Here is an 18,973-nt window from a genome sequence, read left to right as displayed (position 1 = left end):
GTTTCCTCCTTGAGGAGATATAAGGAGGAACTGTGTATGTGCCCTAAAAATAAGTTTCTTAAATGCTACATTTAAGGTGGAACTGGATTTTTAGGCACATTTTTAGTTGATGAGGAGATGGATGAGGAATATTGCCGTATATAAAGAGGAAATGTGTATGTTTCCTTAAAATAAGTCATGGATGCCGCGTGTAATGGTCTTTGCACATCTACGCATGATGGAACCATATCTTTTAGCATAATTCTCGTGGCCAGGTATAAAGACTAGCAATAATGCTTGGGAATGGACTTGGGTGGGCATGACTAGCAAGATCACTTGCACATTTTACTACATGTCTAGGTTTTAGCAAATCGAAATTTAATAAAAAAGTAAAATGTGACCTATGTTTGAAGTTGACTTTCACATACAACTGATTTTGGTGATTCTGCCCGTGCTAGGTTGTAGATCGCACACATTTTCGTAATTTTAAGTACCCACATGACTAGTTGTTTATAACCGTGCATGAAGTTATGCCTGTTGTAGGTCGCAGCCCTCATAGCAGATCTAAGAGTCTCGCCAAATCTACAAATAGTTCTTCAACAACTTTTGGAGAGTAGACATGGATTCCCAATTAATCAAGACATCTTCAAATATCTCGGGAAAGTACACAAACTTTCTTTTTATTATTTTGCTTTAAATTCTTTTGATATTAAATAAATAAATCGATAAAGTGCGTATATTAGAGAATCTGAGTCGATATAGGGTGCACTTAACGATGAGTAATTCTTAACTTTCTTAATTATACATAATCACCTTAGTCTAAACGAATCATAGAATAAACACTTTTGGTGGGGTAAAGAATTAGAAGATAGAATATTAGACTAGTTTAACTAGATTTTAGGTATAACCTTCATTAGGGGCTATTTTGCAAAGAGTTTATCCTTTCATGTGATATGAATAAGATATTGAGATAAAGACAAAAATTTTAGAGGACAAGAAACTCTACAAGAGTGTATGAGACTTTAGAATGCCAAAATCTCTTTCGTTTTTAAGTTATTAGAGTGCAAAGTGGGGCACTTTGCTGTTTTTTACAGTTTTATGTTGAAAACACAACTTTGGCCATTTTGAACGCTCTCAAAAAGAACTTAGAACACATTTTTAGAGAACCATCACAAAGATATGTTTTACAGAGCATTAGTATTCCTAAAACCTTGTAGTTTTGACTTTTCTCTAACTCCAAATAGATTGGAAGATATTACTCTCCCAAAGAGACCAATTGTCAAGCTTTACCTTACAAATTGTTGTCCAAAACGTATCCAAAATGGTTCAAATTGAAGTTGGAAGCCTCTAGATCTCAGTTGGACTTGGTTAGTGGCCTCCCTCATCTTTAAATAGACCCTCATTCCTTTGTATTTTCATCTTTGAGGAATTACATGCCACTATTATCTTCATTTTAGAGTAATTCTATTATCCCTCTATTTTGCCTCTACTTTTGGAAGCTTTGGAGCTTCACAATTCTCCATCCTCTCTTGGAGATTACCCTCCCCAACATGCCAAAGCTTGCTTTGTGGGCTTCACTTCTTCCTTTAAAGAATCAAGCCAAAATCAAAGGTGAGCCTTAATCCAATGGTTTTTCTATATTTATCAATGGTTATCTTCTTCCCAACCCTTCTAATTCTTGGAAAGCTTTCAATTAAATGGTTGTTTTTTTGAAATCAAGCTTTCTAATGATTCATAATGTTTAAATGGTTTAATACTAATCTTTATGCTTAATTATAGTATTTTTATTAGTAAATCTCTCTTTTTGGAAAGATTAATCATCTTTATGGTTAGATCCTTGTTAGAAGGATGGTTCTTAATAATAAACTCATTATCTTAAACAAAACTCTAGGCTTAACAAGCTAGAGAAAAAGATTAGGTATTTTTATGATTTAATCTAGTTAAAAATGATGATTAATTTCTTTAAGCTTATTTATGATTAAGAAAAATCATATTAATTCATTTTAAGCTGAAAGAGGGTTATGCTAACATTTTTGGAAATGAGGAATAGATATTTAAGAATAATCAAGAGATTTAATCGTAATTATGTTTATAATTATGCTATGTATGCATAATAAAATTTTAGTTTAAAAGAGAAGTTGCAATCACATTTCATAAATATGGGTATTTATTTAAAAGTAAAATTTTGAGAATTCTCAAAAAATACACCAAAATTATGGCAAAATTTTTAAAAAATAAAATTTAATTTTATGCATAGTTTTGTTAATACAAAAAAAGGAATTCCCATCGTATTCTAGGCATAAACATTTTTATGCTAAAAGAATGATTTTCGTTACATTTATAAAAAATACTTTTATAGTATTTATGCATATTTATTTAAATATAGAAAAGAGAAATTTCCATCATGTTCTAGGCATAGATATTTTTATGCTAAAAGAATGATTTTTATCATATTTATGAAAATAAGTTTTATAGTATTTATGCATAATTGTTTAAATAGAGAAAAGAAAAATTTTTGTTATATTTAATTTTTCATGCAAAAAAAGATGCAAAAGAGGAATTCCCGCAATATTCTAGATACAAATATTTTTAGCGGAAGCATTTGGCGGGGAGTCGTCTCAAAGAACGTCGCTCGACAAAGCCTTCCAAGGTCTTGAGAAATGGAATAAAGACGATAGAAAAAACTAGAAAATTAGTGTAGATTTTGCCTTTTTTTTAAAGTTTCCTCCTTGAGGAGATATAAGGAGGAACTGTGTATGTGCCCTTAAAATAAGTTTCTTAAATGCTACATTTAAGGTGGAACTGGATTTTTAGGCACATTTTTAGTTGATGAGGAGATGGATGAGGAATATTGCCGTATATAAAGAGGAAATAAGTATGTTTTCTTAAAATAAGTCATGGATGCCGTGTGTAAGGGTCTTTGCACATCTACGCATGATGCACTACAAGACAATGCTGCCATACACGCGCTTCATACACGCGATAAATTACGAACGCGTGTATGGTCGCGCTTGTATTTGAATAGAATCGGGCGCGTGTATTTTAGCATTTAAGTTCGCGTGTATATTTGCATTTATAAACGCGTGTATAAATGCGTTTATATACACGCAGTAATACACGCATAAATACACGGTAATATTTACGGGGTGATACTCGGTATTATACACGGGTAAATACACGCTACTGCACACGGATTAATACACGCATGGCAGAGAAAAACTAAAAAAAAACTGAATTCCTTAACAAAATTAAAAACTATTTTCCTTAAACCATCTCATAGTACATTACAGTATACATCATTACACAATCCCACTACATGCATTTACAACAATGAAATATATTCAAAAATAAATCATGCATATGAGATGATAGAAATGTCATCAATTTAGAACATACAGTGACGGATTGGTTAGGGTTCGATCTCATCTTCAATAAGATCCATCCTTGTCAAACGATCAACATCAATATCCATTTGATCAATTGGTAAGGCTACGATTAAATTTATTCCACTATCGATATTCTGTACTCCATTGATAATGGTATCGATGTCCTGATCATCCTCATCAACATCACCATCATCCTCAATGGTAGGGTCATTCTCATGATCATGAGAAATGGCATGCTCATCCTCATTATCACGATCATCTCTTATTTCTTGATCATCGATCACAACATCTTCAATGGCATGTTTGACGTCATCTTCATTGCGGCTTGTTACATCCTCCATATGCTCCATATCAGTGAATGTATTATACATCACTTTGGAACGTGGTGCAATAGGGATGACGTACCACCATTTGATGTCATGCACCATTGGTAGATAGATAACCTACTCAAATACACACAGTACAGTAATTAATTAGCATATCAAAAGTCAAGGGGTACGCGAGCTTAGATATATATGTACATGAAACACATTAGTAAAAAAAATGCATACCTGCTCACATTGTTGTGGCAATACGAGCCTATCTTTCTTTGTTTGCCAGAACTTTGTAGAGTCAATAGTTACATATCCACTTGCATGGCGTTTTATCGTTGCATCAGGCCCTTTTTCCACCACGTTCATTTGCCATTTGACATCCAAAACATACACAAAGAAGCGACGAAAGTCAAGCCTAAATATGTCTTGGATTATGCCACAATAATCATCCATTTTTCCATTAGCTCCCTCAAAGCTACTAATGACACCGCAATCTTGTGTATTTCTCTTTTCATCAATTCTTTGTGTTCAAAAATGCTTGCCTTCACACCATATAGCATTGAACATAGTGCACTGGACCAAAATAGAAGCAATATTTGTGTAAGCAATGTGAATAAATATTAAAAGCAAATCACTTACAACTAATGCAAAACATTAGTTCTATGTACCTTTGACATGCATCCTCGTGCATACTCCCATTCTTCCGCCGTGATATGCAGCCCCTCGTCGCTCTCTGCTCTCTCCATTTCCTCATGCAACCAATCAACATGGATATCATTCGGAAGTGTTGCTAGATGCTTAGGGTACGCCTTCCGAGAGCCATGTTGCCTCCGAAAGAGAGCTCTTTCTGCTTGCCTTTTTGTCTTTGCATCCTCATATCTTGTAACCCATCTGCTCATCACATCACTATTAAGGATACAAGTGAAATTGAGATCATCAATCAATGTTCTGTCAATTACTTTACTCTGTCCTTTTCCTTGAGGCACAATAGAGGTCATCCTCAAGTCCTCTTCATTGCTCCATAGTCGTGGCAAAGAGCTGTCCACCTGACCAAGAAATTCTGAAATATATACAAGAGACTCTTGTATCAACCAACCCTCGGCCATGCTTCCTTCAGGCCTTGCACTTTGCCTCACAAAGTCTTTTAAGGTCTTCATGAAGCGCTCTAGGAAGAACATCCAACGTGCATGCACAGTACCACATAAAGCAATTTCGTCCACTAAATGCACAATGAGATGTAGTTGACTTGTGAGAATGGTTCGCGGAAAAGTCTCCTCTACCAAACAAACCACCTCCACTGCCATAACACGCGCATCATCCAACGTGGCTGGATCAATTGCTTTGGAACTAACATATCTGAAAAATAAATAAATAGTACGTTATACCTCATGCACGTTCATTTTGCAAGGTATAATGAAGGGTGATCTGAGCATGGGTTTTACATACCTCACAAGCTCGCCCATCTTATAAATACATTTTTTCAAACTCTTATTCGCACAATGGTCGATGCTAGTAGGTAGTATGAACTGCGCACATAAGAGCACATTTATGGTTTATGGCATTACAAAATTTAATTTCAACGTACGTACAAGACTTGGAAAACACTTACTTGAAGCATCTTGTGCCAATCGTGGGACTTCAACCCATATAGTTGCTCAACGCCTCTTTTCTTAGTGGTTGTAAAGGCTATATATAATTATATCATCAATTATAATTAGTCTTAAATCCTAAACCTTAAACCACTAATTCAAATTTATAAGTTAGAATGCTTACTTCAACAATGCGTCAAGACTTGCATTGCTCCATCCATAAACTGTTTGTATATTAAGTAGTTCAAGTGAAGCACGTAAAACTGAGAATGTGCACCCTTCAAACACCGGTGTCGATGAAGCTTTATAAAGATGCTCTTGTTCCATATCATCGTCGTCCATACCTTTGGGATCATCCTTAAAAATATTCCGCACCATATCATCAAGCACCTCCTCTTCCACAACTTCGTGGGGTGCAGGGCTATTGTCGTCCCTTTCCCACTCATCTCTGACAATAGATCCCGAAGCTCCAGCATCATCTCGTCGACGCTTTACGTGCTCTCGTCGCGCGTAGGGTACCATGTTAGGGTGTGGTACTGCATCCTGCTTCAATTTATCAAATTATATGTTACAACTCTATTAATTTAATTTGGATACCATGAGTCATTTGAATACCATCAATTTACATCTACTCACCTCTAAACCTGTTTGATTCCATTCTCCATACATGGAGATGTGATTCAAGGTAATTCGACGTGCTCGTACAATGCATCCTTGACATCGATTACACATACATTTGATCCGTTGTCCCAACCACACATCGCGATTACGATGACGCATTGTCTCATCTTCCCCAGAACTGCTTGAAGAGGTTGATGACATCCTGTGTACAAATCAGAAAACACAAACTCACTATATATTTTTAATGAAAGCACAAAATCGCGTCTATTCACGCGGCTATCTCCTAAAATTCGCGTGTATTAACGCGGCTACTTCCTAAAAAACGCGTGTATTCACGCAGTTATTTTCTGCAAAACGCGTGTATCAACGCAGCTAAAAGCATATACACGCGAATATACCCGCCTTCATAAACGCGAACATAAACGCGGCGGCATATTTAAACTAAAAATAGCCCGCCTTCCCCAAATATAGATTTTGAACTTAGAAATCAACAGTGCATGCGTTTTCGCCTGTTTTCGCCTCTTCCAACAGCAAGGAGGGAGCAGAGAAAGGAGCACACACACGGGAGAAGGAGGGAGCAGAGAAGGAGCAGAGAGGACTCACTTTTCCAGAGGTGAGTCACTTTGTCCTGTGCCTTGTCTCTTTTTGTCAGATTTGTTTACTTTGCTCTTTGCTCTTTGGGTTTGTCTTCTTGCACACGATTGGGTTGCTGCATCCTGACAGGGGCGACAATGGCTGGTCCTTTTATCAGGACATTCTGTCTTTGTCGGGGGGTCGGGCTTTTCGAGAAAATTTTTTCGCAGGTCGCATGTACGAACGCGTGTAGAAGCGCGTGTAACCTGTCTGCAGAGTTTTTTCACGCGCATATACACGCGTTTTTGGCCGGGTGTATACACGCGTTTTTTGACGGGTGTATACACGCGTTTCTGCAGACAGAAAACTGCGACGTTTCAGATTTCATGGTTTGCAGGCAATTGACTTGTGTAATGACAATGTGTGAGTAAAGAGACAGCCCATGATGTACATGATGATGTTTGTTGCAGGTTCTTTATGGATATTCCAGGTTCTTCATCCGATCCATTTGCGTACAGCAATTGGTTGATGGAGATGATGAATCACTTTGGGCGCCAACCTGGTCCGGTTGAGCTTACAGAGTATATGTATGCCCATCCCCCTCCTTCCCTGCCTGGTGTCTATACCCCTATCGCGAGTATCCAGGGCACTCCAGTGCCGTCTATTCCTCCGAGTCCGACAAGACGGCATGCAGCTTCTCCTCTTCCACGTCCACCGAGGAGACATACCTCGTCCCAGACACACTCACGTACACCCTCACAGTCACCATCACGTGCTCCCTCAGAGCCACCGTCACGTCAGGGCTCACAGCCACCGTCACGTAGACAATCCCCCAGTCGTGACTCCACCCGCAGCAGTAGGAAGAGTGGGAGTGGGGGAGGATGCGGCGGGTGCTTTGGTGGGGGAGGTGGGGGAGGTGGGGGAGGTAGTAGGGCACGGGGTGAGAGAGGAGATAGAGGGAGAAGAGTTAGAGGAGACAGTTCGGAAGAGGAGGAGATGAGAGAGATGGAGAGAGTGGTTTGCTATGATGTGACGGATAGGGGCGGGATAGTGATGGATGCGAGGGGGAGGGAGGTAATGGAATACATGCGTGGGGTAGTATCAAACTCATATAGAAATTGTTTTATTAAATTTAAAGATCAAAATAGCAGATTAGTTGGGGAGGTGATAGAGGCTGTACATAGTCGGTACCCCAATCCCCCACATGCTACATTCTCGGATGTATGGGGAAGGACGCGAATAAGGGAGATCTTAAGTAATAAAAGATCTCACCTTAAAAACTCGCGTACGATGACCGGCTAAATGTAGCTGCGGGTGGCTATCCTGCCGAGAAACCTGCCACTGCGCACAAACGCGAGTGGAAGGAGGCAAAGAAACGAGCAGAGGGTGGCGTGAAGAGCAGGCAGCATGTGGAGGCACGACGGATCCAGATGGAGACCGTTGGATCTTCGCATTTCGGATCTGGCGGCGTCGAGTCATGGGAGGCAGAGTTCGTAAGTATCCTGCCACTTTATTTGATTGTTTACTTAATTCATTGATTCTATGAATTGTTTTAATCTTACAAATTGTGTTGATTATGATACAGCGACGGCTTACGGGGAGGAAGCCCACAACCCACGATACTGCGTATGCTCGCCGGCATAGCAGACGTGACACGTGGGCCATCTTCAGAGCCGAGGGACGTATTACGGACGCGCAGTTTGAGTTGGCCATGAGACCATACGGTCGACAGGTACTTGAAAATTCGTAACGAATGGTTTTGGTTTATTGAATTGCATATATATATACTTATATACTATATATTACTTGAATAGGCACAAGCTGTTGATGATCCACCGGCCGCCGCTGCAGAGGGTGGACGTGAGCACTACTCCTCGGACATTCCGACCGATGCGAGCTCATCTGAGCATGGGGGGAGCACCGAGTCATCATCTGGGTCTGAGTAGTACTCAGACTTGTAGTATCACATTCCATATTTAGGATGTGATTGTATATATTTTTTTGTAAACTCAAGCCATGGGCTACTTCGAGATATGGACTCCCTTGTATACATGTATGAAATTTTGATAGTAATATTGAATTGATTGATCGATAGTATTACATTCATGGCTGTCTTGAATCGTGTAATGACAATGCAGTATGCATTCATGTCGTTCTTGTCTTAATCTCCCTCGTGCATATGTTCTTCGTGGATGGTCTAATGGGATGGTCTAATGCACCAAAAACCCTAAACCAGAGAGTGCTATTGGGTGCTGGAATGCTGGAACAGTATTCAGGCACCAAATAGCACTCTCTGGATTTTTTTTTTGCTCTCTGTTCGCGTGTATAAACGCGTCAACACTGCTAAAACTCGTGTGTATCTACGCGGATACCCTGGAAATTACGCGTGTATTAACGCGTATAAACTGGCAGTCACGCGTGTATAAGCGCATCTAAATTAAAAAAACGCGTGTATGGACGCAAGTAAAAACGCGTCTGGAACATGAACTGAGCAGAATGCGGCTATACACCCGTGTATAAGCGCGTCTAATATAATAAGAGGCGTGTATAGGTGCGTGTATTAACGCGTCTGTATACAACAACGCGGGTATATACCCGTGTAGACGCGCGTCTGAGAGGTACTGTACACGCGGTTTTACACGCATGTCTCTGGCCGCGATTATACACGCGCTGATACACGGGCCCGCTACTTTTTTTCACAAGTCATTTTTAGCGGCTAAGAGCGCGGGCATGAGCCCAATCCCTTGTAGTGATGGAACCATATCTTTTAGCATAATTCTCGTGGCCAGGTATAGAGACGAGCAATAATGCTTGGGAATGGACTTGGGTGGGCATGACTAGCAAGATCACTTGCACATTTTACTGCATGTCTAGGTTCTAGCCTTGATGTGTGTAACCATATTTTTAGGTGCAATTCTTGTGAGTGGGCAGGTGGAATGGAGATACTGCCCAAGAATGGACTTGGGCAAGTAAGAGTTTTTCAAAATAGCCTGGTCACTTGCTCTTTTGACCACTTTGCTAGGTTTGATCCTGGATGTGTAAACGCCCTAACCATTGTGTGTATTTCGCTAACTTGTATGACACTAATAGTCATGGGCCAAGTGCCTTGACATTCAAAATTACTTATGTGCATTAGCATACCACTCATAGCTTTCATTAATATTATGAGGCAGAGAAATGGAGTCCTAAATCACAATGCACATGTGATGTGTGGATCAAACTCATCATTCAAGGAGAATGATGTCGGTAGAGAAGGATACTTTTTTGACCATTGTAAATTAGTATGACTTTAAAGTTTAAACACACTTGTGTTAGGAAAACGTGATTGTATTGAAATCCACAAAGTTCTTTCTATTTAAATGCCAACACATGATACCACATAGATGTGTGCGATTTATATATTTAGATATGGGTAGGGCCTGCTTTTAAAAAACATATTATTTAAACAATCAAAATAAAGACAACTCTTAAATCTATGTGTAGGGTTTTGTTTCCAAAATCTCCACTCCATTACTTGCATAGAAACTCTATTTTTTGAAAAGGATTGTCTTATGCCATAATGCTAAAGGAAGCATTTGGCGGGGAGTCGTCTCAAAGAACGTCGCTCGACAAAGCCTACCAAGGTCTTGAGAAATGGAATAAAGACGATAGAAAAAACTAGAAAATTAGTGTAGATTTTGCCTTTTTTTTTAAGTTTCCTCCTTGAGGAGATATAAGGAGGAACTGTGTATGTGCCCTTAAAATAAGTTTCTTAAATGCTACATTTAAGGTGGAACTGGATTTTTAGGCACATTTTTAGTTGATGAGGAGATGGATGAGGAATATTGCCGTATATAAAGAGGAAATAAGTATGTTTTCTTAAAATAAGTCATGGATGCCGTGTGTAAGGGTCTTTGCACATCTACGCATGATGCACTACAAGACAATGCTGCCATACACACGCTTCATACACGCGATAAATTACGAACGCGTGTATGGTCGCGCTTGTATTTGAATAGAATCGGGCGCGTGTATTTTAGCATTTAAGTTCGCGTGTATATTTGCATTTATAAACGCGTGTATAAATGCATTTATATACACGCAGTAATACACGCATAAATACACGGTAATATTTACGGGGTGATACTCGGTATTATACACGGGTAAATACACGCTACTGCACACGGATTAATACACGCATGGCAGAGAAAAACTGAAAAAAACTGAATTCCTTAACAAAATTAAAAACTATTTTCCTTAAACCATCTCATAGTACATTACAGTATACATCATTACACAATCCCACTACATGCATTTACAACAATGAAATATATTCAAAAATAAATCATGCATATGAGATGATAGAAATGTCATCAATTTAGAACATACAGTGACGGATTGGTTAGGGTTCGATCTCATCTTCAATAAGATCCATCCTTGTCAAACGATCAACATCAATATCCATTTGATCAATTGGTAAGGCTACGATTAAATTTATTCCACTATCGATATTCTGTACTCCATTGATAATGGTATCGATGTCCTGATCATCCTCATCAACATCACCATCATCCTCAATGGTAGGGTCATTCTCATGATCATGAGAAATGGCATGCTCATCCTCATTATCACGATCATCTCTTATTTCTTGATCATCGATCACAACATCTTCAATGGCATGTTCGACGTCATCTTCATTGCGGCTTGTTACATCCTCCATATGCTCCATATCAGTGAATGTATTATACATCACTTTGGAACGTGGTGCAATAGGGATGACGTACCACCATTTGATGTCATGCACCATTGGTAGATAGATAACCTACTCAAATACACACATTACAGTAATTAATTAGCATATCAAAAGTCAAGGGGTACGCGAGCTTAGATATATATGTACATGAAACACATTAGTAAAAAAAATGCATACCTGCTCACATTGTTGTGGCAATACGAGCCTATCTTTCTTTGTTTGCCAGAACTTTGTAGAGTCAATAGTTACATATCCACTTGCATGGCGTTTTATCGTTGCATCAGGCCCTTTTTCCACCACGTTCATTTGCCATTTGACATCCAAAACATACACAAAGAAGCGACGAAAGTCAAGCCTAAATATGTCTTGGATTATGCCACAATAATCATCCATTTTTCCATTAGCTCCCTCAAAGCTACTAATGACACCGCAATCTTGTGTATTTCTCTTTTCATCAATTCTTTGTGTTCGAAAATGCTTGCCTTCACACCATATAGCATTGAACATAGTGCACTGGACCAAAATAGAAGCAATATTTGTGTAAGCAATGTGAATAAATATTAAAAGCAAATCACTGACAACTAATGCAAAACATTAGTTCTATGTACCTTTGACATGCATCCTCGTGCATACTCCCATTCTTCCGCCATGATATGCTGCCCCTCGTCGCTCTCTGCTCTCTCCATTTCCTCATGCAACCAATCAACATGGATATCATTCGGAAGTGTTGCTAGATGCTTAGGGTACGCCTTCCGAGAGCCATGTTGCCTCCGAAAGAGAGCTCTTTCTGCTTGCCTTTTTGTCTTTGCATCCTCATATCTTGTAACCCATCTGCTCATCACATCACTATTAAGGATACAAGTGAAATTGAGATCATCAATCAATGTTCTGTCAATTACTTTACTCTGTCCTTTTCCTTGAGGCACAATAGAGGTCATCCTCAAGTCCTCTTCATTGCTCCATAGTCGTGGCAAAGAGCTGTCCACCTGACTAAGAAATTCTGAAATATATACAAGAGACTCTTGTATCAACCAACCCTCGGCCATGCTTCCTTCAGGCCTTGCACTTTGCCTCACAAAGTCTTTTAAGGTCTTCATGAAGCGCTCTAGGAAGAACATCCAACGTGCATGCACAGTACCACATAAAGCAATTTCGTCCACTAAATGCACAATGAGATGTAGTTGACTTGTGAGAATGGTTCGCGGAAAAGTCTCCTCTACCAAACAAACCACCTCCACTGCCATAACACGCGCATCATCCAACGTGGCTGGATCAATTGCTTTGGAACTAACATATCTGAAAAATAAATAAATAGTACGTTATACCTCATGCACGTTCATTTTGCAAGGTATAATGAAGGGTGATCTGAGCATGGGTTTTACATACCTCACAAGCTCGCCCATCTTATAAATACATTTTTTCAAACTCTTATTCGCACAATGGTCGATGCTAGTAGGTAGTATGAACTGCGCACATAAGAGCACATTTATGGTTTATGGCATTACAAAATTTAATTTCAACGTACGTACAAGACTTGGAAAACACTTACTTGAAGCATCTTGTGCCAATCGTGGGACTTCAACCCATATAGTTGCTCAACGCCTCTTTTCTTAGTGGTTGTAAAGGCTATATATAATTATATCATCAATTATAATTAGTCTTAAATCCTAAACCTTAAACCACTAATTCAAATTTATAAGTTAGAATGCTTACTTCAACAATGCGTCAAGACTTGCATTGCTCCATCCATAAACTGTTTGTATATTAAGTAGTTCAAGTGAAGCACGTAAAACTGAGAATGTGCACCCTTCAAACACCGGTGTCGATGAAGCTTTATAAAGATGCTCTTGTTCCATATCATCGTCGTCCATACCTTTGGGATCATCCTTAAAAAGATTCCGCACCATATCATCAAGCACCTCCTCTTCCACAACTTCGTGGGGTGCAGGGCTATTGTCGTCCCTTTCCCACTCATCTCTGACAATAGATCCCGAAGCTCCAGCATCATCTCGTCGACGCTTTACGTGCTCTCGTCGCGCGTAGGGTACCATGTTAGGGTGTGGTACTGCATCCTGCTTCAATTTATCAAATTATATGTTACAACTCTATTAATTTAATTTGGATACCATGAGTCATTTGAATACCATCAATTTACATCTACTCACCTCTAAACCTGTTTGATTCCATTCTCCATACATGGAGATGTGATTCAAGGTAATTCGACGTGCTCGTACAATGCATCCTTGACATCGATTACACATACATTTGATCCGTTGTCCCAACCACACATCGCGATTACGATGACGCATTGTCTCATCTTCCCCAGAACTGCTTGAAGAGGTTGATGACATCCTGTGTACAAATCAGAAAACACAAACTCACTATATATTTTTAATGAAAGCACAAAATTGCGTCTATTCACGCGGCTATCTCCTAAAATTCGCGTGTATTAACGCGGCTACTTCCTAAAAAACGCGTGTATTCACGCAGTTATTTTCTGCAAAACGCGTGTATCAACGCAGCTAAAAGCATATACACGCGAATATACCCGCCTTCATAAACGCGAACATAAACGCGGCGGCATATTTAAACTAAAAATAGCCCGCCTTCCCCAAATATAGATTTTGAACTTAGAAATCAACAATGCATGCGTTTTCGCCTGTTTTCGCCTCTTCCAACAGCAAGGAGGGAGCAGAGAAAGGAGCACACACACGGGAGAAGGAGGGAGCAGAGAAGGAGCAGAGAGGACTCACTTTTCCAGAGGTGAGTCACTTTGTCCTATGCCTTGTCTCTTTTTGTCAGATTTGTTTACTTTGCTCTTTGCTCTTTGGGTTTGTGTTCTTGCACACGATTGGGTTGCTGCATCCTGACAGGGGCGACAATGGCTGGTCCTTTTATCAGGACATTCTGTCTTTGTCGGGGGGTCGGGCTTTTCGAGAAAATTTTTTCGCAGGTCGCGTGTACGAACGCGTGTAGAAGCGCGTGTAACCTGTCTGCAGAGTTTTTTCACGCGCATATACACGCGTTTTTGGCCGGGTGTATACACGCGTTTTTTGATGGGTGTATACACGCGTTTCTGCAGACAGAAAACTGCGGCGTTTCAGATTTCATGGTTTGCAGGCAATTGACTTGTGTAATGACAATGTGTGAGTAAAGAGACAGCCCATGATGTACATGATGATGTTTATTGCAGGTTCTTTATGGATATTCCAGGTTCTTCATCCGATCCATTTGCGTACAGCAATTGGTTGATGGAGATGATGAATCACTTTGGGCGCCAACCTGGTCCGGTTGAGCTTACAGAGTATATGTATGCCCATCCCCCTCCTTCCCTGCCTGGTGTCTATACCCCTATCGCGAGTATCCAGGGCACTCCAGTGCCGTCTATTCCTCCGAGTCCGACGAGACGGCATGCAGCTTCTCCTCTTCCACGTCCACTGAGGAGACATACCTCGTCCCAGACACACTCACGTACACCCTCACAGCCACCATCACGTGCTCCCTCAGAGCCACCGTCACGTCAGGGCTCACAGCCACCGTCACGTAGACAATCCCCCAGTCGTGACTCCACCCGCAGCAGTAGGAAGAGTGGGAGTGGGGGAGGATGCGGCGGGTGCTTTGGTGGGGGAGGTGGGGGAGGTGGGGGAGGTAGTAGGGCACGGGGTGAGAGAGGAGATAGAGGGAGAAGAGTTAGAGGAGACAGTTCGGAAGAGGAGGAGATGAGAGAGATGGAGAGAGTGGTTTGCTATGATGTGACGGATAGGGGCGGGATAGTGATGGATGCGAGGGGGAGGGAGGTAATGGAATACATGCGTGGGGTAGTATCAAACTCATATAGAAATTGTTTTATTAAATTTAAATATCAAAATAGCAGATTAGTTGGGGAGGTGATAGAGGCTGTACATAGTCGGTACCCCAATCCCCCACATGCTACATTCTCGGATGTATGGGGAAGGACGCGAATAAGGGAGATCTTAAGTAATAAAAGATCTCACCTTAAAAAACTCGCGTACGATGACCGGCTAAATGTAGCTGCGGGTGGCTATCCTACCGAGAAACCTGCCACTGCGCACAAACGCGAGTGGAAGGAGGCAAAGAAACGAGCAGAGGGTGGCGTGAAGAGCAGGCAGCATGTGGAGGCACGACGGATCCAGATGGAGACCGTTGGATCTTCGCATTTCGGATCTGGCGGCGTCGAGTCATGGGAGGCAGAGTTCGTAAGTATCCTGCCACTTTATTTGATTGTTTACTTAATTCATTGATTCTATGAATTGTTTTAATCTTACAAATTGTGTTGATTATGATACAGCGACGGCTTACGGGGAGGAAGCCCACAACCCACGATACTGCGTATGCTCGCTGGCATAGCAGACGTGACACGTGGGCCATCTTCAGAGCCGAGGGACGTATTACGGACGCGCAGTTTGAGTTGGCCATGAGACCATACGGTCGACAGGTACTTGAAAATTCGTAACGAATGGTTTTGGTTTATTGAATTGCATATATATATACTTATATACTATATATTACTTGAACAGGCACAAGCTGCTGATGATCCACCGGCCGCCGCTGCAGAGGGTGGACGTGAGCACTACTCCTCGGACATTCCGACCGATGCGAGCTCATCTGAGCATGGGGGGAGCACCGAGTCATCATCTGGGTCTGAGTAGTACTCAGACTTGTAGTATCACATTCCATATTTAGGATGTGATTGTATATATTTTTTTGTAAACTCAAGCCATGGGCTACTTCGAGATATGGACTCCCTTGTATACATGTATGAAATTTTGATAGTAATATTGAATTGATTGATCAATAGTATTACATTCATGGCTGTCTTGAATCGTGTAATGACAATGCAGTATGCATTCATGTCGTTCTTGTCTTAATCTCCCTCGTGCATATGTTCTTCGTGGATGGTCTAATGGGATGGTCTAATGCACCAAAAACCCTAAACCAGAGAGTGCTATTGGGTGCTGGAATGCTGGAACAGTATTCAGGCACCAAATAGCACTCTCTGGATTTTTTTTTTGCTCTCTGTTCGCGTGTATAAACGCGTCAACACTGCTAAAACTCGCGTGTATCTACGCGGATACCCTGGAAATTACGCGTGTATTAACGCGTATAAACTGGCAGTCACGCGTGTATAAGCGCATCTAAATTAAAAAAACGCGTGTATGGACGCAAGTAAAAACGCGTCTGGAACATGAACTGAGCAGAATGCGGCTATACACCCGTGTATAAGCGCGTCTAATATAATAAGAAGCGTGTATAGGTGCGTGTATTAACGCGTCTGTATACAACAACGCGGGTATATACCCGTGTAGACGCGCGTCTGAGAGGTACTGTACACGCGGTTTTACACGCATGTCTCTGGCCGCGATTATACACGTGCTGATACACGGGCCCGCTACTTTTTTTCACAAGTCATTTTTAGCGGCTAAGAGCGCGGGTATGAGCCCAATGCCTTGTAGTGATGGAACCATATCTTTTAGCATAATTCTCGTGGCTAGGTATAGAGACGAGCAATAATGCTTGGGAATGGACTTGGGTGGGCATGACTAGCAGGATCACTTGCACATTTTACTGCATGTCTAGGTTCTAGCCTTGATGTGTGTAACCATATTTTTAGGTGCAATTCTTGTGAGTGGGCAGGTGGAATGGAGATACTGCCCAAGAATGGACTTGGGCAAGTAAGAGTTTTTCAAAATAGCCTGGTCACTTGCTCTTTTGACCACTTTGATAGGTTTGATCCTGGATGTGTAAACGCCCTAACCATTGTGTGTATTTCGCTAACTTGTATGACACTAATAGTCATGGGCCAAGTGCCTTGACATTCAAAATTACTTATGTGCATTAGCATACCACTCATAGCTTTCATTAATATTATGAGGCAGAGAAATGGAGTCCTAAATCACAATGCACATGTGATGTGTGGATCAAACTCATCATTCAAGGAGAATGATGTCGGTAGAGAAGGATACTTTTTTGACCATTGTAAATTAGTATGACTTTAAAGTTTAAACACACTTGTGTTAGGAAAACGTGATTGTATTGAAATCCACAAAGTTCTTTCTATTTAAATGCCAACACATGATACCACATAGATGTGTGCGATTTATATATTTAGATATGGGTAGGGCCTGCTTTTAAAAAACATATTATTTAAACAATCAAAATAAAGACAACTCTTAAATCTATGTGTAGGGTTTTGTTTCCAAAATCTCCACTATTTACGGGTTATATAACTAAACTATAAAAAAATCATTCCTTAAAATAAAGACTATTAAAATAAGGGCTACTTAAAAATCTTTTCGAATTCTTAATTTTGGCAGGAAACATACACTAGAATGCCGTTTTTTTTAATAAACAGTATGTAGGACTAATTAAGCTAATTTAAGCCCACGGAAGAAAACATGCCCACGATTAAACTTAGGTTGGGTTGAAATTGACAATCGCGTTGAACACCGTTCCAGAACCTGCAAGGCCAACGTTGCTCTATCAAGTGGTGAACTCGCGGCCATGAATTTGTTCAGGGTGGAGAGCATGCCCGATATCCAAGCTACCATTAAGTCGTCGACTTCAATGCTGGCCTCGATAACCGCAGGAGGAGCAAGCGAGGCACAGTTTGCCATGCAGGGCTCCAAGATGGTCAGCCTCACTGTCACAGGCGTGACGTCCCGCCGTGTTATTCTGGACACACTAACGACGATGGTGAGCGAGCATAGCTCCACGGAGGAGCCTTACTGGAGGCCCGACACATCACAGCCTCAACTCAAATGGTCATCAAAAAGGTACAGCCGTATAAAATTGATCAAGGATTGATTTGCTTCAGCGTCGTTGGCGTATACGTTCGCTAGGTGCTCTCACTGATCATTAGTTGCTTGTTGATGACAAAGGGGCCAAGCTCTTTGGGTCATTACCGAGATCATCTATGCAAACAAGATCAAAGTCAAAGCTGTGAACAAAGAGAAGGGAACGGGCAAAGGGAAAATTATAGCAACAAGAACAGTGCCCAAGGCTGGGGAGGTAGGTACATCCACAGAAGTGGAGAAGGAGAAACGAGGGTTGTGGACGGTGGAAGCCGCCAAGGACAAGTCCTCTTTTCCCTTTGCATTCAGGATGACGAAGCTGGAATATGACGCGATGGGAAGACTTACCAAATCCTCGTTGAGAAGAGGTAGCACTAGTCACTAGGGGCGGATATGTGATCACCATTAGATACCATGCGTGTGTGTGTATGCGATAGATATGCGTGTGGTAATTGGTCACTAGTCCCCAGAGGCCGATATGTTATCACCATTAATGGATTGTGTTATTGGACGCTCATGAACAAGCTTTTTTCCATGATGAAACAGGATCCCTTGATGTATAAGATTGAATGTATTTTGAAATTGTTGATGGATTCTAATCTATTTCTTTCTCTTAAAGTGTGGAATTGGGAAAGGGATGGAAGATTGTTGTAAACCGTCGGCTCCATTAGCTACTCTATGAAGACTGCCATCTAAGGGCTTCTATTGTAATGCTCAATGCTCAAGCACTCATGTTGAGGCTCTTTGTCTATCATGCGTGCTACATTGCAAAACGTATAGTACATAGCCTTAAATTTTGAAACATCCATATGTCTTTTTCTTTTTTTAGGTATGAAATCAATATATTGCCAAAAGAATAAGTAATTGTACATAAGTATAGACCCAAGTTCAAACCCCAATTACAACCATAGAGGTAAACCCAAAAGAGATATAACTAGTCACAAAGCGACAGAACCCCACCGATTAG

The 18,973-nt window shown here is 40.8% G+C and overlaps 2 protein-coding genes across 2 annotated transcripts; one reads left to right on the top strand and one right to left on the bottom strand.

The window, feature by feature from the left end:
- Nucleotides 1–8,805: 8,805 nt before the first annotated feature.
- On the bottom strand, nucleotides 8,806–12,618 carry LOC147613118 (uncharacterized). The gene is made up of 3 exons (XM_086782753.1): nucleotides 12,581–12,618; nucleotides 12,094–12,490; nucleotides 8,806–8,835 (listed from the first exon to the last, which is right to left on the bottom strand). Exons 1-3 carry the CDS (start codon nucleotides 12,595–12,597, stop codon nucleotides 8,806–8,808), a joined length of 444 nt encoding a protein of 147 aa, XP_086638879.1. The 5' UTR covers nucleotides 12,598–12,618.
- A 5,044-nt stretch (nucleotides 12,619–17,662) lies between these two features.
- On the top strand, nucleotides 17,663–18,724 carry LOC147613117 (uncharacterized). The gene is made up of 2 exons (XM_086782041.1): nucleotides 17,663–17,988; nucleotides 18,094–18,724. The coding sequence occupies exons 1-2, from the start codon at nucleotides 17,717–17,719 to the stop codon at nucleotides 18,389–18,391; spliced, it is 570 nt and encodes a 189-aa protein (XP_086638167.1). The 5' UTR covers nucleotides 17,663–17,716; the 3' UTR covers nucleotides 18,392–18,724.
- Nucleotides 18,725–18,973: the final 249 nt, after the last annotated feature.

Source organism: Cibotium barometz, chromosome 44 (genome assembly GCF_041138505.1).
Source record: "Cibotium barometz isolate CiBa-2024 chromosome 44, ASM4113850v1, whole genome shotgun sequence".
In the NCBI taxonomy this organism is placed as follows: Eukaryota; Viridiplantae; Streptophyta; class Polypodiopsida; order Cyatheales; family Cibotiaceae; genus Cibotium; species Cibotium barometz.
This window is presented reverse-complemented; position numbering and strand designations above follow the sequence as displayed.